This window comes from Saccopteryx bilineata, chromosome 2, assembly GCF_036850765.1.
Source record: "Saccopteryx bilineata isolate mSacBil1 chromosome 2, mSacBil1_pri_phased_curated, whole genome shotgun sequence".
NCBI classification, from domain to species: Eukaryota; Metazoa; Chordata; class Mammalia; order Chiroptera; family Emballonuridae; genus Saccopteryx; species Saccopteryx bilineata.
This window is the reverse complement of record NC_089491.1, coordinates 6,835,070-6,858,370: the sequence shown is the minus strand read 5'-3', so window position 1 is coordinate 6,858,370 and position 23,301 is coordinate 6,835,070. Positions and strand designations below refer to the sequence as shown.

General features: G+C 52.5%; 1 protein-coding gene across 1 annotated transcript in view; it reads left to right on the top strand.

Annotated features, from left to right (window-relative positions):
• The window catches only part of LOC136322139 (uncharacterized), a 100,210-nt gene that overhangs the window by 66,133 nt on the left and 10,776 nt on the right, over positions 1 to 23,301 (top strand). The window contains exons 5-7 of the mRNA XM_066254294.1: positions 9,008 to 9,063; positions 9,461 to 9,634; positions 11,253 to 11,343. Of these exons, the coding sequence (XP_066110391.1) occupies positions 9,008 to 9,063; positions 9,461 to 9,634; positions 11,253 to 11,343 (321 nt within the window). The remainder of the gene's footprint in view (positions 1 to 9,007; positions 9,064 to 9,460; positions 9,635 to 11,252; positions 11,344 to 23,301) is intronic.

The window sequence follows — 23,301 nt, the reverse complement described above, 5'->3', positions numbered from 1 at the left end:
GCCTATGGTCACCTTCTCCCCTCCCCCCACCTGTCCAGCCAGGTCGTGTGAGTGGGAGGTTCATTTTCAGACGTAAAGGGAAGGGCGTGGGGAGCGTTTCGTTGGGGGAAGAAGACCCACCTGCACCAGGTGGGAGCCGTAGGGAGGACTCGGGTGTGGGATCTGTTTTGGAAGCACAGCTGCCGGCACTGGCTGGCGCTTCGGATGGGGGTTTTGGTGCGAAGGCAGAGTCAAGGATGACTAGAGTTTGGGGCCCTAGCCATGAACTGAGATGGAGAAGCAGTTGCTCAGCAGGGTGGCGGGTGGGGTAGGGGACGACGACAAGTTTTATTTCAGGCAGGTTACATGTGAGGTGCTGATTAGACAAGCAGGTAGCTACAGGCAAGCCAAGTCTGGGTTCAGTAGGGAGGAGGGCTGGGTGGAGACGTGAATGTGGGACCCCCAGTTAGAGTTGGGTAGCAAAAGGCACCAGACTGGATGAGACCAGCTAGGAAGCGAGAGAGAAGGGGCCTGGTGAGGTCCCTGAGCTGCAGTGACAAAGCACAGCAGTTCCCCCTTATCCGCAGTTTCCCTTTCCACGGTTTCAGTTACTTGTGGTCAGCTGCAGTCTGAAAATAGCAAATGGAAAATTCCAGAAGGAAACAATTCATGGGTTTGAAATCGCGCACCATTCTGAGTAATATGATGAAATCTGGGATCACGTCCTTCTCACCCAGGGCGTGAACCAGACCCGAGCACGGTTTCTTCATGCTGCACACGCTCGCCGCCTGCTAGTCCGTAGCCGGCTCAGTATCAGACCGACTGTCACCGTATGGCAGTGCTTGTGTTCAAGGCACCCTTATTCTGCTTTATACGTGCAGGAGTAGTGATGCTGGAGATTCAGATACGCCAAACAGAAGCCGTAAAGTGCGTTAAGTGAAAAGGTACATATAGGAAAAAACATAGTGAATATAGGGTTTGGTATTGTTTGTGGCTTCAGGCATCCACTGGGGGTCCCTGCGAATGAGGGGGATGACTCTACGTCACATAGAATTGTTGGGAGAATGAAGTGAGAAATGGGACATCATTTGCGTGGCACCTGGCACCAAGTGTCCACAGCAAAGGACACTCACACTTCCTTCCCTGGTCCATTCAATTGCCCCTCTGCAAGGTTACCATGCTGTGTCCTCTCCTTGCTCCCCAGACTGTCAGCACCATGTCTCCCCAACTCTCTCACTTGGTGACCCTTTCCATTTCCGAGGGACAAAAACAGTTAGGGCACTATCGACTCCCCTCTGACACCTGGCCCATTCCCCCTGCTGGCTCCTGTTTGAGAGGGGCCCGGCTTTGCCTCGGGCACCAGATCCCATCTCCTGCCCTCAGAAACGTGCCCTGGCCACCCCCTCTCTGTCCTGCCTCACCAGAGGTCCCCTCCCTGCCGGATAATTCTCATCCGGACATAGACGTGCCACAGCTGCCCTTGTCTTTACAGGACCTCTGACTGCACGTCTCTCTCCGGCCAGCACCCTGTTTCTCTTCTCCCTTTATTACAAATCATGTCAAAGAGTTCATCTGCCTGCCATGCCTGCTTCTTCTCATCCAGTGTCCCAGAGCCTACTCCAAAGAGGCTGCATTCCTTCTGCCCTACTGACCTTGCTCCCGTCGAAGTCCCCGGTGACCTCCCCTTGCCACCCCAATGGTCGGTCTCTGTCCTCCTCACGCCGGACCCGCAGCAGCCCGGGCACCGACCCTCACTCCCTCCTTGATACCAACGGTCCCTTCTCCTCATCTGCCTCCCACCTTCTCATCGCTCTTCAGCTGGTTCCTCCTCACGTCTGCAGTCTCTTAACACTGGAATGACCAAACCTCAGTTCTCTGGCCCTGACAGTGGGGTTGAATCGTGTCCCCGCAAAAAAGATATGTTGAGGAATATTATTCAGTGATAAAAGGGAAGGAAAGTCTGATACATGTTACAACATGAACGAGCCTTGAAGACATCATGATGAATGAACCAAGCCAGTCACGAAAGGATAGTTATGGTATGATTACCTGAGGACCCTAGAGTAGTCAGATTCACGGGGGGGGGGGGGGGGGGGGGGCACAGGGAGGTAGAGTTTAGCTTGGACAGTTATGCAAAATGAACAGAGTTCAGTGGCTGGATGGTGGGGATGGTTACATAACAATGTGACTGTCCTTAATGTCACAGAACTGAACACTTAAAAATGATTAAGATAAATTTTATGTCTTGTGTACTTTTCCACAATACAAAAATAAAAAGAATAATCTAAAAAACTTTTGGCTGTGTTTTTTGTTCACTTTGAGTGGCATGAAGGATAAATAAAGGTGATAGTTTGAGCGTTCGTTTTTTTAGGTGTAATTAATATACAGCATTATATTAGTTTCAGGTGTACAGCATAATGATTTGATACTTTATATATCGTGAAATGATCATCACAATAAGTAAAGATAACAGCTGTTACCATACATAGTTACAGAATTTTGTCTTTTTGTGATAACTTTTAAGATCTACTCTTAGCAACTTTCAAATATGCAATACAGTATTATTAACTATAGTCACTAACTTTTTTTAATAAACAAATTTTTACAGCTATGTTGAAGTCCTACCTCCAGTACTGCAGAACCCGACCTAATTTGGAAACAGGGTGGCTGCCGATGTGGTTAGTTAAGAAGTCCCACATGAGTAGGGTGGGCCTTTATCCGAGAGGACTGGTGTCCTTATAAGAAGAAGACAGAGACACACAGGGGAATGCCAAGTGATGACAGAGTGAGGCGGCTCCAAGCCAAGGCGTGCCAGCCACCACCAGAAACTAGGAAGAGGCCAGGGAGGGTTCTCTGAGACTCAGGGGAAGCACGGGCCCACTGACACCTGGACTTCAGACTTTCAGTCTCCTGAACTGTGAGAGAATAAGTTTCTTTTGTGTTAAGCCACTGGTGTATTTTTATTTTCCATTTACAGATTGGAGACTTTAGGCTTACCAAGGTGATGTAACTTTCCTCAGCTCATATAACCTGTAAGTCCGACCCTAAAGCCTGACTACTACGCACGCCCGGCCAAATCCCAAAGGAAGCTTTGAGAATGTTTCATCAATGATTAAATTACATTTTTGGGTCTCTACAAAAGTACTAGATACTTATTTCAGAACATTTAAAAATTCAAAGTGACATAAATATGAAAAAAACTAAATACCCATAATTTAAGCACCCAGAAATCATGAGTTTAATTATGGTGACTTCTCTGCAGTGTTTTGGATACATACCCAGCGGTGGAATTGCTGGGTCGTGTGGTCATTCTGCGCGCAGCTGGCGGAGGCGTCCCCGTCCTGGCTCCCAAGGCAGCCGCAGGGTTGTAGGCCCCATCCACCATGCACGAGGGTTCCGGTTCCTCCACATCCCTGCCAACACGTGTCATTCTATGTCTGTTTGGACGATGACTGATTGTCTCACTTGGTGAGGTGCAGGCACGGGGTGGGAGGGGGGGAGGACATCCTGAGAAGAGCAAGAAACAGCAGGTGACAAGTTTGGCTAAGGTGCCCGACGGTAATCAGAGACATGGCTGGAAATGTGGCTGGTGAGACCAGGGCTGGAAAGCCTTGGAGGCTCTGGGCGGAGCCTGGGTGTCACTCAAGAGGCGAGGATTCAAGGAGCTCCTGCAGGGAGGGCTCTGGGTAGAAAGTGAGAGGAGCAGGACAACAGCACAGACCAGTCCTTGGATGAGCGTAGATGGGGCTGGAGGGGAAGAGAGAGGTTGGGCAGCCCCATGAGAGATGCTTAGACTGGGAAGTGAAGATTTGAAAGGGAGGGCTGGGAGAGATCATTTACACCCATGTAAATACTGTATGGTTTCACTTATATGAAGTACCTAGAACAGTCAGATTTATAGAGCTAGAAATGAGAATGGGGATTGTCAGGGGCTGGGAGGGAGGGAGACCGGGAGGCAGTTGCTCCGTGGAGACAGTGGGGAAGATGGAAAGAGCTCTGGAGATGGATGGTGTGGTTGCACAACAATGTGAATACTCTCAACACTCGTGAATTGTGCACTTAAAAATGATGAAGATGGTACATTTTGTGCTATGTGTGTTTTACAATTAAAAAAAAAAAAGAACTTTGAAGATTGCCTTGGCCTGAAGCCACCATCGAGGGATGTCCTTGTTTAGTGGGACGGAGGATGGTCCACGTTGAGGCCTCTCTTCTGCCGCAGGAGCCAAGCCCCAGGGACATTCCCAACCCTCCCCCCAGCGCCCCTCCCCCCAGCACCCCTCCCCCACCTCCCCACACAGAAGAGGCCGAAGCCCCTGTGATGAGCGGAGCTGCTGTGGGTTCTCTCTGTGCGTCCTCCCCTCACCAGCCCTTGCCTTGCAGTCTTCTGAAATGCCCTCCTCCAAAGATATTTCCGCTCCTGCCTCTGCCATTTCCATGGCCACCCCGGCACCTGGGCTTTGCCTGTACCAACTGCCCTTGCCCACAGATGACTTCCACCTCTAGCCTCCCATTTAACGACTCCTGCATTTCTGCCTCCTGGGACCTTGACTCCCATAATTCTTTGCCCCCTGCAATCTTTGACTCCCCTTTCTTTCTCTTTCCTCTCCCCCCTCCTTCCCTTCTCACTTGGGTCCATCTCTCTCTCTCTGCTTCTCTTCAAACACCATATCGCTGGCACAACCCTGGGCCCCCCAGACACCTCCCAAGGAACAGCTCATGTCCCCTCACACTTAACCAGTTTCAGATGGTGTCTCCCTACCTGCTAAGCACAAACCTGTTCAGCCCACAGTAAATGGAAGCTCCATGCTTTCTCTCAGGTCAAAACTCTTGGAGTCATCCTTGACTCCTGTCTCTCTCTCATCCACGTTCAGACCAGCATCTAATTCAAAATCATACCTGGCCCCTTTCCAGGTCTCCTGGGACCCCTTGAGCCAGCCATCACCCCTGGTCTTGTATGAACTGTCTTTCTGCTTCAGTCCGTTCTCCACACGGAAGGCCAAACCATCCTTTTAAAATGCGAGTCAAATTGTCTCTTGCTGGCTTAGAATCCCCCAGTGGCTTTCACCACAGGGAGAGGAAGATCCAAGTCCTTGCTGGCCCAACCTGACCCCACATCTCTGTTCCTTTGCTGACCCCTTCTGAGCCCCCTGGGGGCAGGGCTGTGGAATTGGTCATGGAGATGACCTGAACATAGGTCACGTGTGGTACAACTTGATGAATAAGTGAGGGACCGGTGGCTGCACCTTCCCTGGGAGGCCCTGCCTGGCGCTGGAGCCAGCCCAGCCTCCTCCTGTCCCGGCGGGCTCTGACCTGCGCCTGGCCACTGCCTCGCCCCCCTGACCAGGTGTGCAGCCTCCAGAGCTGTTCCTTCTTGTGACCAACTCCCCTCAGCAAAGAGGTGCTCTAGGAACCAAGGTTTTGTGGTACCGTCAGGGCCACACGAACCCTCGCACTATCCTGGACACCTTCTCCTGTCTCCCCCTTTACCTTCCCCAACCAGTAGGAGTGACCCGAGTGAGCAGAGACCACGCCCATTGTGGCCACGCCCCCTTTCCAGCCAATCTTGCCGGAAAGCCAGAGATCTGCAGGGAGGACTGGTACCTGGATTCGGTCCCTCGGGCTCTTCACATCTGCTTTGAGGAAGGGGAGGTCACTTGTCCGGGCCTGAGAGTCAAGTGATTCAAGCTTCGATCCAGTGCGGACTCAGTGCGCATCAGACTCAGTGCTACCCACCGTGGTCACAGCCTTGCTTCTCACTTCCAACACGACATTCATTGCACCAGGAGCCAAACAGAAATAGAGCTGCAGGGAGCTGCTCCAAGCTGCAGACTAGGTTGAATTAATGCACGGAAATGTGCAGTTTTAAGTTTCTTAAGATCATCTTACATGTTTAACACCTGCCAGTATTTGTATGTGACATTCAGTAACGGTAATTGCTGTCACCTATACAAACTTGATCTGCATATCCCAGGCATCACGGGCTTTCCACACAAATGTATGGAAATGTACAGAAAACCTGGATTGGGTTGGTGCTATGGTCACGTCTCTTTTGCCGAGGAGGAGATTGAGGCTCAGAGAGAGGAAGTCACTTGCCCAAAGTCACACAGCTGGTGCACAGTGGAGCTGGGATTCGATCCCAGGTCTGGACAGCCCTGAAGCCCCGCCCACCCCCTCCCCTCTCCTTTTCCTCTGGCTCCACAGCCCTGAGATGTTTTTGGAGAAGGCTTTCCCGTTTCCATCTGTATTCTGTGGTGTTCGCCTTGCCTTTCAGGCGTTCTGCCCTAGGGAGTTCTTGTGAGAGGGGTTCCTGCTTCACTTGCCTGGATGTGACTGAGAGGAGTCAACGTGGCCATTCCTCAGGGTGACCTGAGGGGTGGGATGCCTGGGGGCTGCCCCTGCCAACCAGAGGCTCTCCTGCTTTTCCTGCTGCCTGACCAGAGCAGGATGGCCTGAGGACCCAGGGGTGGGACTCTGGGGTCGAGACTGTCAGGAGCACGGTGTATGTGGTGAGGGCACTGCCCGAGGGCACCGCCCACAGTCCTGGCCAGGCCTGCACTTCCGGTCATGGGGGGGGAGGCGTGTGGGGTTCTCCGGCATCTGGGATGGGGGGGCGTGTGGGGTTCTCCGGCATCTGGGATGGGGGGGCGTGTGGGGTTCTCCGGCATCTGGGATGGGGGGGCGTGTGGGGTTCTCCAGCATCTGGGGACTGGTGAAGGGCCAGACTGCTCTCCTTCCTGACAGGAGGGAGCCAGGGAAGTTCTGAGGTCAGATGAAGGGGTGTTAGGGGCTTCGGAAGTGGGTCATGGCTGAGTATAGCCTGGTGGACAGGCCACACAGCCCCAACTGGGGCCAAGCGACAGATTTGCTGCCTGTGACGTATGCCATCGGTTTGTGTGTCTGGCCCCCGACTCGGCCAGCCATGGCAGAGCGTGGCCTGTTTCTGGTTTTGAGGGGATGTGCCACACAGCTGCCGTTCCCTGTGTGGATGAAACGTCATCATTCTCCTTGCTGGCCTCCTGCCAGAGGACTGTTTGGGGACCGTCCTGGCACCGTCATGAGCTTCTTCTCCCCTTCTTCCCCACTGCCTCTGTTAATTCCCGTTTCTCTCTGAGACTGTAACTGCGTTCCTGTAAAGAAGATTGTCAGTGTATGCGAGGACCGTGATCCAGCTCACTCGCTTCACTCGGAGCGGGCGGCTTGTGAGGATTTGGGGTGTGGCCCTCCCTCCCCTCCGTCTCTGGTCCAAGGCTCTGGGCTATAGTGGAGAGGGTGTGACGATCATCAGGGTCCTGCTCGCAGGGGGTCCTGGGTTCCAAATGGCAGAGCATCCCTGCAGACACTGTGATCCTCAGGAGGACGGTAACCTGCCCAAGAGAGCCGCTGCAGGCTGGAGGAGGGGCCTCTCGGTGGGCAAGGCGGACGGGAAGGGCCAGGTGGAGAGGGCATCTTCCTGGAGGGAGCCCCAGACAAAATGGGGAGCGTTTGTAGAGAACAGACTGGCCGTGCTGGGAGCAGAGGGCTGAGAGCTATGGTCTGACTACTCCCAGAGGAGGCCATGGGCTGGGCCTGCGTCCCTGTCCTCCTCTGAAATGGCGTCATAGTGGTGCTTGTCAGGAGGTAATAGCGGTACTGGTCAGCATTAAGTGAGATCGGGTCCCAACCTTGCAGGGGGCCTCATCCGCTGGTTCAGTGGCCTGAGGGTATCCCCCCCATGATGGGGGTTTCCCAGCTGTGAGCTGGCAGCCCTGGTGACAGAGGAGAGGGGCGCTTTCAGGAGCCACACGGACCCCCAGCACACAGAGGTGATTCTGTTCTCCATCCTTCCCAGCCCTCTGTTTTTCCGGAGGAGAAGCTCACACTCCCCAACGAGGAGCCGTTGGCAGGCAACAATAGCCAGAGAGAATCAGAGAGTGGCAATTTATTTTTACTTTTCTTCTATTTATGGCAGGGGTCTTCATCTTCCACTTGCAGGAGTCCTGTAAAGTTCACTGATAGATACATGTATTAAGTAAAAATAGTGAATCCTTTTCAAGACACATATTAAGCAAATAATAGAATGGGCAAGATACAGACAGAGCAAAACATTTTGAAGGTGGTACCGGAAGGGCTGGGTCAAGGCCAGGGACGGACGGCCCAGTGGGCCCTTTGCAATTCACTCATCAGGAGACACAGTCCATATTCCTTCTGTTAGGTGCCCCCCAACGGAAAAGGGGCCACATTCGTAGGACAGGTTTGGGCTCCGTCATCGCTTACTTGGGTCCGCTCCTCAGCCTCTCAAACCTGCCCATGGCTGGCTGCCCTGTGAGCCCCGCCCCCATCTCTCATGGAACCCAAGGTGGAGGTAGAAGTCTCAACGATGTGTTACCTTTTGAGGTAGCTTTCCCCCAAAGTTCCGCCTCCTGCCGGGACGGCCGCCTGCAGGGCCACGTTATTCTAGACCTTTCCTCTGCGGGCTGGCCCCCTCTGCAGCACGCACCCCTGCCGGCCCTGTTCCCCTGAGCTCCCAGCCCATGGTCCTCTCGGGGGCCTTGGACAGCCTCCTCCATAGGACGTGGGATTGGGCTGGGGTTTTGGTGGCCTCTCCCCTGTCTGTCCCAACTGGGAGGGCCTAGGCGCAGGGTGGGGTGGGATGAGGACTGTGAGGGGTACTGTCCCTCTTGCTGTGGACCCAGGACATGGCGGGCTGTCGTTCACCTCTCCAACAGGGCCCACCCCACCCTCCACCCAAAGGGGCTGTGGGCACTGCCACCACCTGCTCCTGTTTTCTCCTGGAAGTCTCGAGGCTTGGGGTCTCTGAAGCCCCCTAACCTGTCCCTCATAAGAGGAAAGGCATTTGGAATTACACGAGGGTGGAGAGAGGGTGACCTAGGCTTGAGGTCACACAGCTTCAGGGTCCTTGACGGCAACTGCCCTTGGCCCCAGTCCCTTCTTTTCTAGGGTTCCACAGAGCAGGGAATATTCCTATTATTTTTCACAATATTTTATTCTTGCTGTCATTTTTGGCCCCTCCAATGGTGTCCACCTGCAGGTGAACTGCCAAGGCTGGGGCTCCCAGACCCCTCCTGCCAGGAGCCGCTGCCTGCAGTGAGTCTCCGAAGCATCCAGGAGCCTTCATTCGCTGCTGAAGTCCGATTTCCCCTCCCGTCCACCAGCCACGGGCCCGGGGTGCACCCCATCGCCTGCCCCTGTTGGACCGCTGGCTGCCTTAGGAGCAGGGAGGGAGGAGGTCAATGCACACTCCCGGGCCACTCTTAGGGAGTCACTCAGTAGGTGTGGGGTGGGCTCCGTGGTTCTGGTGCGGGTGATCTGGGGTCCGCACTTCGGGGACCCTCGGCCCCCAGACTGTCAGTTAGCTGACAGAGGCTGCACTTAGGGACTGCAGGCCAGTGTTTAGCACAGAGCTGGTGGGACTCCGGCGGGACAGCCAGACACTGTGCCAGGGCCTGTGGGGGTGAGGGGAGGAGCCCTGTTCGCCCTCCAGGATCTCACCGTCACCGTCAGTGCTTCTCGAGGCTGCCTGCGCATCAGCCACCTGGGGGCTTGTTACGACAGACTGTGGGGTGCACCTGAGAGGCTCTGGTCTGGGCACGTCCTGGGCGGTACTGACGCTGCTGGCCATAGGACCACACTTCGAGAATCGCTGAGTGCACAGCCAGTGCGGTGGTCCAGGCTGGGACGGGGGGCAGGAACCATGTCTTCCTCATCCTTGGGGGCCACCTCAGCCCTTAGAGGAAGGAAGCACGACATAACAAAATGGTCATAATATGAAAGTATCCAACGGTCTCCCACAGTGCCCAGAGGGCTGTCTGGCACAAGGTGGCTCTGAATCTAAGTGTGGGCACTTGGTGCCGGGTCATTGCTGTGTGCATCTTCCAGAATGTGCACCCCCACCCCTGCATGGCCCCTTCAGGTGCGGGGCTGATGTGAACTTTATTTATAAGTGAGGAAACTGAGGCTCAGAGAAGGCAAGTGACCTGCCCAAGGTTGCACAGCCAGTGAGTCAGGAAACAGGCCTGATTTCACCTCACCCACTGAGGGGTCCAGAGGCTGCGGTATCAGTTCTGGTTACTTGGTCCTAGTCATTTGGGAGGGGAAGGATGTGGAGAGATGAGAGTGTGTGGTGGCGGGGAGGGGCTGGGGGACAGCGGGGCACCCGAAGTCTGGGTAGTATGTGTAGGTGCTGGAAGGAGCAGCCACTCAAGGTCACTGGGTGGGCCTGGGACCCAGGGACCCCACCTTCCCTGGGCCTGATGTCCCTCACCCCACTCCATTCTGCAGGGGCATCTCCTTTGGGCACACGTGGCATCAAATGGGACACTCCCACATTTACTGAGCGCCGTCTATATGCGCTCAAATGGTCGGTTTGTTGCCTGCAACACCGTCTTTGCCATCTGTTTTCTGTCTTGTACTTTTCACTCAAAATTCTATGTGCGCGTCTCCTGTGTGCCAAAGGTCCTTATGAGAGGCAGAGGCTGGGGTGGGAGACGATACTGTAGGGGCCTGCCACCTGGGTTACCAGGGAGGGGAGGCTCTCCCCTTCCCAGACTGGGGTCCAGCGACCTTGTGCTTGTGCCTCAGGACTCGATTCTGCCTCCTCCGTGAAGCCTGCCCTGCTCTTCCCGCCTGGCCTGTGTCTCTCCTCCAAAGCCCATGCCTCTCTGCCTTGCTTCACAGATCCCCTCCCCCTCCCCCTTCTCCTAGAATGTATTATCTTTCTCTTCCTTTCCATGCTCCAAGTCTCAAAAAATCACCTTGTCAAGGGGCCCTCGGACCACCCTGTGTGCTTCTCTCGTGGGCAGGTCGCTCTGTTTCTCCTTGTCCCGAAGCTCGGGTTGTTCTGGAGAGGGAGTTCTGTGGAAGGTGTGCGGTACTGCTACAAACCGACGAGCCTGCTTTGTAGGGTTGCCAGATTTAGCAATAAAAATAAAATAAAAATATAACACACTCGGATACAAATTTCAGATAAGCAAGAAATGACTTGAGTATCAGTATATCCCAAATACTGAATGGGCTGTTCTTATACTAAACCACTTGTTGTTTATTTCAAATTCAGATTTAACTTGGCATCTGGCCTTTAATCTGGCTACCTCTGACCCGTCTTTGCCCCTTTGCTGGGCACTCAGTAGGTAGGCCGTGAGTCCTGCAGGCAGGAATCCTGTCTGTCTAGGCTCCAGCTGTGTGCCCACCCTTGGCAGGGAACCGGACCTGACGCAGGTGCGGATAAATAAATACCCACTGAGGGGACCGGTCCAGGGGCACCCACCCCACGCCAGGTGGAAGAACTGCGTATGGAACTTGTCGAGTTCCTGGAAGACCAGCGCAAATCAGTGAGAAGACTGAGATGCAGCCTGTTTGATTCAAGAGGTACGTTTTTATTATTGTAAAGCAGCTGTGACTTCCTCCATATCTACTGCACACGCCAAGCCTTACAGTGGTTTCATACTGTCACCTCTCAGAACAGCTCTGCGGGGAAGCCATTATTACATTATTACTTACACTTTCAGAGAGGGGTGTACCTTCCACCCCCCACCCCCTACCCCCACCCTGGTCACATAGCCGGGAGCCAGCGCAGGTCTTTACGCAGCCGGGCCCAATAGGGCCACCCAGCGCCTCCCAACCACCGGGAACTGGGGCCACGAGGCTCTGGCTGCTCTCGTGAAGACCGGTTGTGAGTGGCGCACTCCGGGGCTCCCAGCAGCCTGTCCTCTGGGTCGGGTCAGGTTGGGTCCACCGCGCGTCCACCAGTCTTACTTAGGCGGCTCGTTGCTCAGTAAACCCTGCTTCCCTCCACATTCCGGGCAAAGGAGAATGCCCCCTCTCAGGAATTTGGAATGGAGGAGGCTTTGTGTGAATGAGACTCTGCTGAGCTTCATTTCCCCCTGCGGCAGGGAGGTGGTCCCCTGGCTGGTAAAGGGGCACTGCCCGGCACTCAGATGGCTTGGGGGTTCAAATCCAGCCCCCACCACTTACCGGCTCTGTGACTTGGGGCAAGTCACTTCCTAGGTTGTGCCACCTCTAAAGAGGGAGTTAAATGAGCTGGGCCACCACAAGGTGCCACCTGATGATGTCACTGCTACTGAGGGTGATGAAGGCAGAGCATGGTCACCTTTTCCCTGGGGGACCTGTCAGGGGCGGGGGATGCCCAGGAGCCTTATGCCCTGAGGATCCCTGTGCTCTGCAGCTGCGTCTTGGCCTCTGCTCCTTCCCTGGAGCTGCTGAGAAGGGAAACCGCCTCTCCCCCTGGCCCTGGGCACCATGGACAGGGTCAGCAAAGGCTGGGCCTGCCACCGACCTGCCTTCTTGCTGAGGCTGGAGGCTCCCTCCTGCCTTCCAGGCTACTGGGGTAGGGACACAGGCCCGTGAGAGTGTGTGTGTGTGTGTGTGTGTGTGTGAGTGTGTGTGTGTGTGTGAGTGTGTGTGTGTGTGTGTGTGTGTGAGAGAGAGAGAGAGAGAGAGAGAGAGAGAGAGAAATATTAGGTTGCATGGGCTGCAGTCTGTGGGGGGCCTCATACTTTCAGTGCATCACCTGGTTGGAGAAGAGCGGCTGTCCTTGCCCCAGAAAGGTGGCTCTGTTTTCCAAATTGTCACCACTGTCCCTTGCATGTGCTCAGAAAAGAATGCAAACTCCCTGTGACTCCTGAGGCTGAGAGCTGGCTCCTGTCATGGCTTCCTGTCATGGCGCCCACTCCTCCTCGGCCCCAGCTCCCCGGTCACGCTCCCTTGCCCCGAGCCCTCCTCTCTCCGGCTGCATCCCTCTGCTTCCAGTCTCCCGAGAGGCATCCTGACGCCCACCCAGGACCCTGGGCGCTCTCTCAGCCCCTGTTTGTTTCTCCTCAACCAGAACAGAACCTCCTCGAGGCCACCTCCTTACCTCTTGTCCCGCCCAACAGTATTTGTTGCAAAAGGAGAGTAGTGGGTTGTGTCGTTACACCCGCATTTTTGTTTAAAGCATCGTTCTTACGGTGCACATGGTCAGTTGTTCATCTGTTACTTTAGCAAAAAGCATTAGGCACTGGGAAATTCAGTGCAGACGCTGGTCCCTTGTCAGTCTGTCCAGGCAGGTGGAGGGGTACGGGGCGGGGGGACAGGTCAGAACAGACAGGAAACACCACCTGGTGATTTGCCTGAGACCCTCTATCTAATTCCAGGTCGCTCTGCTTTCTCCCACACACCCTCCCTTGTGACTTTAAGAGATTAATATATGCAAATATGCTTTTCCTAGGGTGGTTTTAGCCTTGAACTCTGTGGATTAAGTTACTTGATTTAAATACGTATTTGGGCACCCCCCACCACCACCACATATACACGTACCAATCCTAAACACTAAATAAAATGCCCTCGTTTCGCATGTGCTGTAGAGCTTCTAATCCCAAGTCCTGTGGGCATTTCGACAGTTAAGATGGTTCATGGGCCAAAATTTTATTTGGAATATCAAATACCTGTATTATGTGGAATGCTCCTTAATGGGCCCGGCTAATACCAGCCAGGAGGGATGGGGGATAAGGCAGGCGAGGGAGGTGCGGTGGGAGGGGTCCTCTGGAGGGGCACGGCCCATTGCAAGTGAGGAAGGAGGAAGTAGCCAGGCGGGCAGGCTGGGGTGGGGGGGGGCGAGTCTCATGGAAGGATGGATGATTGGAGGCCCGGAAAAGCCTCCGGGTTCACGAGAGGCCCAAAAGGGTTTGGGAACAAGTGTGTCCAAGGATGAGAACTGGAGTAAACACTTTCTAAATGCATTGGGGGTGCCCTTGGGGGGAGGTTGTTCCAGATGGTGGGCAAGGCCAAAGGGTCCTGGGTCTGGGGCTGGGCTGGGGCTGGGTTCCAACAGCAGGACAGAGGCAGCCTGGACCGCCTGGGCCGCAGGTAGCAGGAAGGCCGTTTCCCCCAACAAGTCCTGTCACAGTGGGACATCAGCCTCCCTCCCGTCACCTGCTGGGTCGCCTGCATCCGCAAGTCAAGGGCCAGAGCCCTGGCCTGGCCTTTGGGTGCTCGAGTGGCAGGCATGTCTCAGCCCATAATGCTCACCCTCCCCTGAGACCAAGTGGCCTGAAGATGTCCCCTCAACCCCACATGGTTCCTGTTCCCGCACCCCCCAGGCCTCCCTTTGTTCCTTCTGATTGGATTCTTCCCCAGATATCAGGCACTTCCCTCCTTCCCCTCCTTTGTGTCTTGGCTCAAACTTGAACTGTTCATGAAGTCTACCCAGAGCAACCCGTCCAGCCCTGCCTGGCATGTCCCAGCCCTGCACTCCCCAGCTCTGCACACCCCAGCCCTGCCTGGCATGCCCCAGCCCTGCACACCCCAGCCCTGTACTCCCCAGCCCTGCACACCCCAGCCCTGCACTCCCCAGCTCTGCACATCCCAGCCCTGCCTGGCATGCCCCAGCCCTGCACACCCCAGCCCTGCACTCCCCAGCTCTGCACACCCCAGCCCTGCCTGGCATGCCCCAGCCCTGCACACCCCAGCCCTGCACTCCCCAGCCCTGCACTCCCCAGCCCTGCACTCCCCAGCTCTGCACTCCCCAGCCCTGCACTCCCCAGCTCTGCACACCCCAGCCCTGCACTCCCCAGCCCTGTACTCCCCAACCCTGCACTCCCCAGCCCTGCACTCCCCAGCTCTGCACACCCCAGCCCTGCACTCCCCAGCTCTGCACACCCCAGCCCTGCACACCCCAGCCCTGCACTCCCCAGCCCTGCACTCCCCAGCCCTGCACTCCCCAGCCCTGCACACCCCAGCCCTGCACTCCCCAGCTCTGCACACTCCAGCCTTGCACTCCCCAACTCTGCACACCCCAGCCCTGCACTCCCCAACTCTGCACACCCCAGCCCTGCATACCCCAGCCCTGCATGCCCCAGCTCTGCACACCCCAGCCCTGCACTCCCCAGCTCTGCACTCCCCAGCCCTGCACACCCTAGCCCTGCCTGGCATGCCCCAGCTCTGCACACCCCAGCCTTGCCTGGCATGCCCCAGCTCTACACTCTCCATCCCTGCACTCCCCAGCCCTGCACTCCCCAGCCCTGCACTCCCCAGCTCTGCACTCCCCAGCTCTGCACACTCCAGCCCTGCACTCCCCAGCCCTGCACTCCCCAGCCCTGCACTCCCCAGCTCTGCACACTCCAGCCCTGCACTCCCCAGCCCTGCACTCCCCAGCCGTGCACTCCCCAGCTCTGCACACTCCAGCCCTGCACTCCCCAGCCCTGCACTCCCCAGCTCTGCACTCCCCAGCCCTGCACTCCCCAGCCCTGCACTCCCCAGCTCTGCACTCCCCAGCCCTGCACTCCCCAGCCCTGCACTCCCCAGCTCTGCACACCCCAGCCCTGCCTGGCATGCCCCAGCTCTGCACTCCCCAGCTCTGCACTCCCCAGCCCTGCACTCCCCAGCTCTGCACACCCCAGCCCTGCCTGGCATGCCCCAGCTCTGCACTCCCCAGCCCTGCACTCCCCAGCTCTGCACTCCCCAGCCCTGCACTCCCCAGCCCTGCACTCCCCAGCCCTGCACTCCCCAGCTCTGCACTCCCCAGCCCTGCACTCCCCAGCCCTGCACACCCCAGCTCTGCACTCCCCAGCCCTGCACTCCCCAGCTCTGCACTCCCCAGCCCTGCACACCCCAGCCCTGCCTGGCATGCCCCAGCTCTGCACTCCCCAGCCCTGCACTCCCCAGCCCTGCACACCCCAGCCCTGCCTGGCATGCCCCAGCTCTGCACTCCCCAGCCCTGCACTCCCCAGCTCTGCACTCCCCAGCTCTGCACTCCCCAGCCCTGCACTCCCCAGCCCTGCACTCCCCAGCTCTGCACTCCCCAGCCCTGCACTCCCCAGCCCTGCACTCCCCAGCCCTGCACTTCCCAGAGCTGCACACCCCAGCCCTGCACTCCCCAGCTCTGCACTGCCCAGCCCTGCACTCCCCAGCTCTGCACTCCCCAGCCCTGCACACCCCAGCTCTGCACTCCCCAGCTCTGCACTCCCCAGCTCTGCACTCCCCAGCTCTGCACTCCCCAGCTCTGCACTCCCCAGCCCTGCACTCCCCAGCTCTGCACTGCCCAGCCCTGCACTCCCCAGCTCTGCACTCCCCAGCCCTGCACACCCCAGCTCTGCACTCCCCAGCTCTGCACACCCCAGCCCTGCACTCCCCAGCTCTGCACTCCCCAGCCCTGCACTCCCCAGCCCTGCACTCCCCAGCTCTGCACTCCCCAGCCCTGCACTCCCCAGCTCTGCACTCCCCAGCCCTGCACTCCCCAGCTCTGCACTCCCCAGCTCTGCACTCCCCAGCCCTGCACTCCCCAGCCCTGCACTTCCCAGCTCTGCACTCCCCAGCCCTGCACTCCCCAGCCCTGCACTCCCCAGCCCTGCACTCCCCAGCTCTGCACTGCCCAGCCCTGCACTCCCCAGCTCTGCACTCCCCAGCTCTGCACTGCCCAGCCCTGCACTCCCCAGCTCTGCACTCCCCAGCCCTGCACTCCCCAGCCCTGCACTCCCCAGCTCTGCACTCCCCAGCTCTGCACTCCCCAGCCCTGCACTCCCCAGCTCTGCACTCCCCAGCTCTGCACTCCCCAGCTCTGCACACCCCAGCCCTGCCTGGCATGCCCCAGCTCTGCACTCCCCAGCCCTGCACTCCCCAGCCCTGCACTTCCCAGCCGTGCACTACCCAGCGCTGCACACCCCAGCCCTGCACTCCCCAGCTCTGCACTGCCCAGCCCTGCACTCCCCAGCTCTGCACTCCCCAGCTCTGCACTGCCCAGCCCTGCACTCCCCAGCCCTGCACTCCCCAGCTCTGCACTGCCCAGCCCTGCACTCCCCAGCTCTGCACTCCCCAGCTCTGCACTCCCCAGCCCTGCACACCCCAGCTCTGCACTCCCCAGCCCTGCACTCCCCAGCTCTGCACTCCCCAGCTCTGCACTCCCCAGCCCTGCACTCCCCAGCCCTGCACTCCCCAGCTCTGCACTCCCCAGCCCTGCACACCCCAGCTCTGCACTCCCCAGCTCTGCACTCCCCAGCTCTGCACTCCCCAGCTCTGCACTCCCCAGCCCTGCACTCCCCAGCTCTGCACTGCCCAGCCCTGCACTCCCCAGCTCTGCACTCCCCAGCCCTGCACTCCCCAGCTCTGCACTGCCCAGCCCTGCACTCCCCAGCTCTGCACTCCCCAGCTCTGCACTCCCCAGCCCTGCACACCCCAGCTCTGCACTCCCCAGCTCTGCACTCCCCAGCTCTGCACACCCCAGCCCTGCACTCCCCAGCCCTGCACTCCCCAGCTCTGCACTCCCCAGCCCTGCACTCCCCAGCTCTGCACTCCCCAGCTCTGCACTCCCCAGCTCTGCACTCCCCAGCTCTGCACTCCCCAGCCCTGCATTCCCCAGCTCTGCACTCCCCAGCCCTGCACTCCCCAGCTCTGCACACCCCAGCCCTGCACACCCTACTGGCCTTCCCCATAGCACTCGTCTCCTTCTAGCAAACTTTATCATTTATTTTTTATGACGTTTATTATCTCTCCCTTCCTCAATGCACCTCAGAATGTAAGCTCCTCCAGGTGAGAGTCTGGGTCTGTTTTGTTCACTGATGTCTCCCCAGGGCCTGGTGCAGGTTTGGCACGCAGGACGTGAGATTTACCCCTGCCTGAGATTTACCCCTGCCTCTGGCCAGGAGCCTGCACACCAAGGCGGTTACAGCCTTGGGGACCCAAAACCACCCAGGAGCCCATAAAATCTGCCAATCTCGCTGAGCTGTGTAGGTGCCAAACCAAGGCCAGGGGTCCCCAGTGGGTAGGAAGGTATGACAGGAAGACCCAGCCTGGCCGAGGGCAGAGCCAGGTTCACACAGCCCCAGCTCCAGTGCCCAGCACCCTGTTCCTCCCACCGTACTGTGGTGTCACAGCAGAACCCCCAGGGAGGGGTCATGGGACAGAACTGGGAGTGAAGTTAGGGAGCGGGTCTCGAGAATGTCTGGGGCAGAGCTCCCCGGCCTCTTCGTCTGCATGTGCATCTTTGTCTATCCACTCACTTTTCATCTGTGTCTATAACACACCTCTCTGTATTTTATCCCTTTGTAACCCCTTCCTTGTCTTCTCTGTGTTGTTATTAGTAACGTTCTTGCTGCTTAAGGGATTAAAATAGACATCCTTACACCTCTAACTTTTCAGTTCAGTTAGAGTTAATATTGAACCACTTCATCTAAAATGTAGAACCCTGTGACTGCGTAGGTCCAATGGCTTACACCCTGACACCTTTATACTATAGTTGTCATATGCATATGGATATAATTTTTGCTTTAGATATTCATATATATTTTACAGAAATTAAGAGGTAAAAAAGATCTTTTTTGTTTACCCAGACAGTTATCATTTCTTATGCTCTTCTTGAGAATTTGAATTTCCATCATGTACCTTTCCCTTTTTAGCACTATAGGTTGTTGGGTAAAAAGGTTTCTTCATTTAAAAAAGATTAGTGAAACCCAAAAATGACTATTTTACCTTTTTTCTTAAAGGATATCTTGGCTGGGTATAAAATTCTTGGGTCAAAATATTTTTTTCCCTCTTTGTTTATTTACTTATTTTAAAGATGTTATTTATGGATTTTAGAGAGAGAGAAAGGCAGGGGGAGGGGAGGAGCAGAAAGCATCAACTCGCTTCTCATATGTGCCTTGACCAGACAACCCTCCAAGGCTTTGAACCAGCAACCTCAGCACTCCAGGTCGATGCCTTATCCACTGTGCCACTATAGGTCAGGCTTTTTTCTTCCTCTTTAAAAGAAAAAAACCCCACTTTTTATTTTGAAATAATTACAGATTCACAGGCAGTTCCAAAAGTATTCTGTAGAAATCTGGGTACCCTCAGCCAGTTTCCCCCAGTGGTTGCATCTGGTAGAGTAGTACAAATAGCAACACCAGGAGATCAACATTGGCATGATGTGTGTGTATAGTTCTATGCTATTTTATCACAGGTGTAGATGTCTGCAGCTACCACATAAATCAAGACACAGAACATTCCATCACCACAAAGAGCTCCCTCATATCGCCTCTTCATAATCACACCCAACCCCTGCTTCTACCTCTCATCCTATCACAACCACTCACCTGTTCTCTGTCTCTATACCTGTGTCATTTAAACAATGTTTTACTGAAATCATATGGCACGTGATCTTTTCAGAATGGCTTTTTCATGTAATGGGATGCCCTGGAGGTCTATTCAAGTTGTATCTGTCACAGTCCATCCCTTCTATTGCTGAGTACTGTCCCATGGTTTGGTTAATCATTCGCCTACTGATAGGTATTTTTTTCTTTCCAGTCTTTGGCTATTACAAATAAAGCTGCTATGAACATTTATGTACAGGTTTTAGTGTGGATATATAAGTTTTCATTTCTCTGGAACAAATACCAAGAAGCTTAATGACTGGGTCATGTGGTAAGGGTATGTTTGACTTTTTTGAGAAACTATCAAACTGTTTTGCAGAGTGGTCACACTATTTTCCATTCCCAAGAGAAATGCATGAGTGACCCCGTCTCTCTGCATCCTTGTCAGCACTTAATGTTGTCATTATATTGTAAATAAATTTTAGCTGTTCTAATAGGTGTGTACTGGTGTCTCATCATGCTCTATATTTACAAATCCCTAAAGGCTAGTGATGTTGACCACCTTTTTATGTGCCTGTTTGCCACCCATATATCTTCTTTAGTGAAATCTCTCTTCATGTGTTTTGCTCATTTTCCAATTGTATTGTTTGTGTTTTTTACTGTTCAGTTTTAAGAAGTCTTTGTCATAAAATAAATACAAGTTTTTTGGGCCTGACCCGTATTGGTGCAGTGGATAAAGCGTTGACCTGGAATGCTGAGGTCGCCGGTTCAAAGCCCTGGGCTTACCTGGTCAAGGCACATAGGGAGCTGACGCTTCCTGCTCCTCCCCTGCTTCTCTCTTTCCCTCTCTCTCCTGAAATAAATAAAGTCTTTAAAAATTTTTAAGGAGAGGGGGAGGAGGAGGGAGGAGGGGTACAGAGAGAACTGGATAGAGGGTGATGGAGGACGATCTCTCTTTGGGTAATGGGTATGCAACAGAACTAAATGACAAGATAACCTGGAAATGTTTTTTTTGAACATATGTACCCTGATTTATTGATGTCACCCCATTAAAATAAAAAATTTATTTATAAAAAAAAGAGAGAGATAGGGAAAATAAAAATACATGTTAACCATAATTTTAAATAAATTAAAAATATTATGTACTAAAAAAAAATTTTTTTTAAAAGAAAAAAATTGTTTTATTAGGTAGGTGATATGCAAATATTTGCTCCAAGTCGGTAGCTTATCTTTTCATTCTTTTAACAGAATCTTTGGCAGAGCAAAAGTTTTAGGTTGTAATGAAATCCAGTTTATCAATTTTTTTCTATTATATATTATACCTTTTATGTTAAGTCTGAGAACACTTATGAAGCCCTAGATACTGAAGATTTTCTCCTATGATTTTTTTCCTAAAAGTTTTATAATGTTACATTTAAGTCTACAATTTGTTCTGCATTGATTATTGTATAAGGTGTGAAGTTTAGTTTGAGATTAATTCTTTTTTGTCTAAAGATGTCCAAGTTTAGTTTGAGATTAACTTTCTTTTGTCTAAAGATGTCCAGTTGTTCCAGCGCCGTTTACTGAAAAGGCTAGTCTTCTTCCACCGAATCACTTTGCACCTTTGTGAAACATCACTTACAAATATTTGTATATTTTTCTGATTCTCTAGTCTGTTCCATTGATCTATATGTTTATCTGCCAATAATATGCAGTATTGATTACTATAGCTGTTTAATATTTTGAAGTTGGGTAGAGTGGTTCTTCCCACTTTATTTTTCTTTTTCAAAATTGTTTTAGTCTAATTCTTTAGATTTTCCATGTATTTTTTAGAAATTGCCTTAAACTTAAATATCAGTGTGTGTGTGTGTGGGGGGGGGCTGGCATTTGTACTAAGCTGATTTTTTCAATCCATGAACATGGATTCTCTCTCCATTTATTTTATTTAGATTTTTAAAATTTATTTTATCAGTGTTTTATAGTTTTCAACACACGTCTTGTACATGTATTGTTATTTACACCTAAGTATTTTATTTTTTGAACAATTATAATTGGTATTCTACTTTACACTTGTTTCTATGTGTTCGTGGCTAATATATAAATATACAATTGGTTTTTGTATTTTTAACCCAGATAAACTCATTTATTAGTTCTGGGAAATTATTTTGTAGCTTTCTTAGGATTTTCTACATAGACAATCATGTGATCAGCAAATAGAGGAATTTTTTTTTTAATTTTTTTTTAATTCATTTTAGAGAAGAGAGAGAAAGGGAGAGAGAGACAGAGAGGGAGAAAGAGAAGAGAGAGACAGAGAGAGAGGAGAGAGAGACAGAGAGAGAAGGTGGGGAGGAGCTGGAAGCATCAACTCCCCATATGTGCCTTGACCAGGCAAGCCCAGGGTTTCGAACCGGCGACCTCAGCATTTCCAGGTCGACGTTTTATCCACTGCGCCACCACAGGTCAGGCGACAGCAAATAGAGGAATTTTTATTTCTTCCTTTTTGATCTGTATGTCTTTTATTTCCTTTTCTTACTTTATTACTTTGCCTAGAACTTCCAGCACCAGACATAGATTGTCAGGAGTGGGCACCCTCACCTTGTTCCCAGTCTTAGGTGGAAACATGCAGTCTTTCACCATTATGTTGTTTATAGATTTTTTTGTAGATCTTCTTTATCAAGTGGAGAAAGTCCCCCTCTACTCTAGTTTTCTTAAAGGTTTTTCATGACTAGGTGTTGAATTGTGTCAGATGGTTTTTCTGCACTGATTAACATGATCATGTGATTTTTCTTCTTTATACTGTTATATAGTGAATTATATTGATGAATTTCAAATATTGAACCAGTTTTCCATCCCTAGAAAAAGCCCCACTTGATCATGATGTATAATTTTTACTATATATTGCCAAATTTTGTTTGCTAATATTTTGCTAAGGATTTTGGCATCTGCACTCATTTAGGGATACTGGTTAATATATATATTTTTTGTACTATCTTTATTTGGTTTTGGTATCAGGATAATACTGCTCTCAAACAATGACTTGGAAGTGTTCCCTGCTCTTTTGATGAACTCAATTTTAAAATAGTTATAGTGTTATTCAAATGACTTGTTTCAGATTGGGAGAGTTGTGATAGTTCACACTTTCCAAGGAACTGATCCATTTCATCTAAGTTGTTAAATATATATGTGTATAGCTGGCCACAATATTCCCTTATTATCCTTTTGATGTCCTTAGGGTCTACAGAGTATCCCTTCTTCTATTCCTGATATTGGTGACTTTTGTTTTCTCTCTCTTTTTTCTTTACCAATCATGCTAAAGGTTTTTCTATTTTATTGGTCATTTCAAAGAATCAAATTCTTATTTCTATGTTTTTCTCTATTGTTTTTTATTTTAATTTTATTAATTTTGCTTTTGTATTTATTTTTTCCCTTTTTTATTATTTTAACGAGAGAGAGAGAGAGAAAGAGAGAGAGAGAGAGACAGAGAGAGGGACAGACAGGAAGGAGAGAGATGAGTAGCGTCAATTTTCATTGTGGCACCTTAGTTGTTCAGTGATTGCTTTCTCATATGTGCCTTGACTGGGGGGCTACAGCAGAGCCAGTGACTCCTTGCTCAAGCCAACGACCCTGGGGTCAAGCCAACGACCTTGGGCTTCAAGCCACCGACCTTTGGGCTCAAGCCAGCGATCATGGGGTCATGTCTATGATCCCACACTGAAGCCAGTGACCCCACGCTCAATCTGGTGAGCCCACGCTCAAGTCAGATGAGCCTGTGCTCAAGCCGGTGACCTCGGGGTTTGGAACCTGGGTCCTCTGTGTCCCAGTCTGATGCTCTATCCACTGCGCCACTGCCTGGTCAGGCTGTTTTGAGTTTGTTTTGCTCTTTTTTTTTTTCTAGTTTCATTAACATTTTTTTCACCAGTATATTATTAGATCAAAACTGATTTAAAGTTTATACTTTTTAGAGGGGATATTTCCTTCACATAAAATTGTTTCTAAAATCTAGGTTTTAAATAGTTGAAGATCAGCTGAATGATCTGAGACTTTCTTTCTAACATCAGTATTTGGTGCTATGAACTTCCCTCACTAAACTGCCTTAGATGCATTCCATGAATTTTGAGATATTGTGGGGGTTTTTTTCCATTTAGATATATATTTTTTTCAATTTTTTTTGAGACTCCTTCTTTGATCTATAGGTAATTTAAGAGCATGTTGTTTAGTTTTCAAATGTTTGGAGATTTTTCTGTTATTGGTTTCTACATTGATTCTCTTGTGGCCAGAGAACACACTG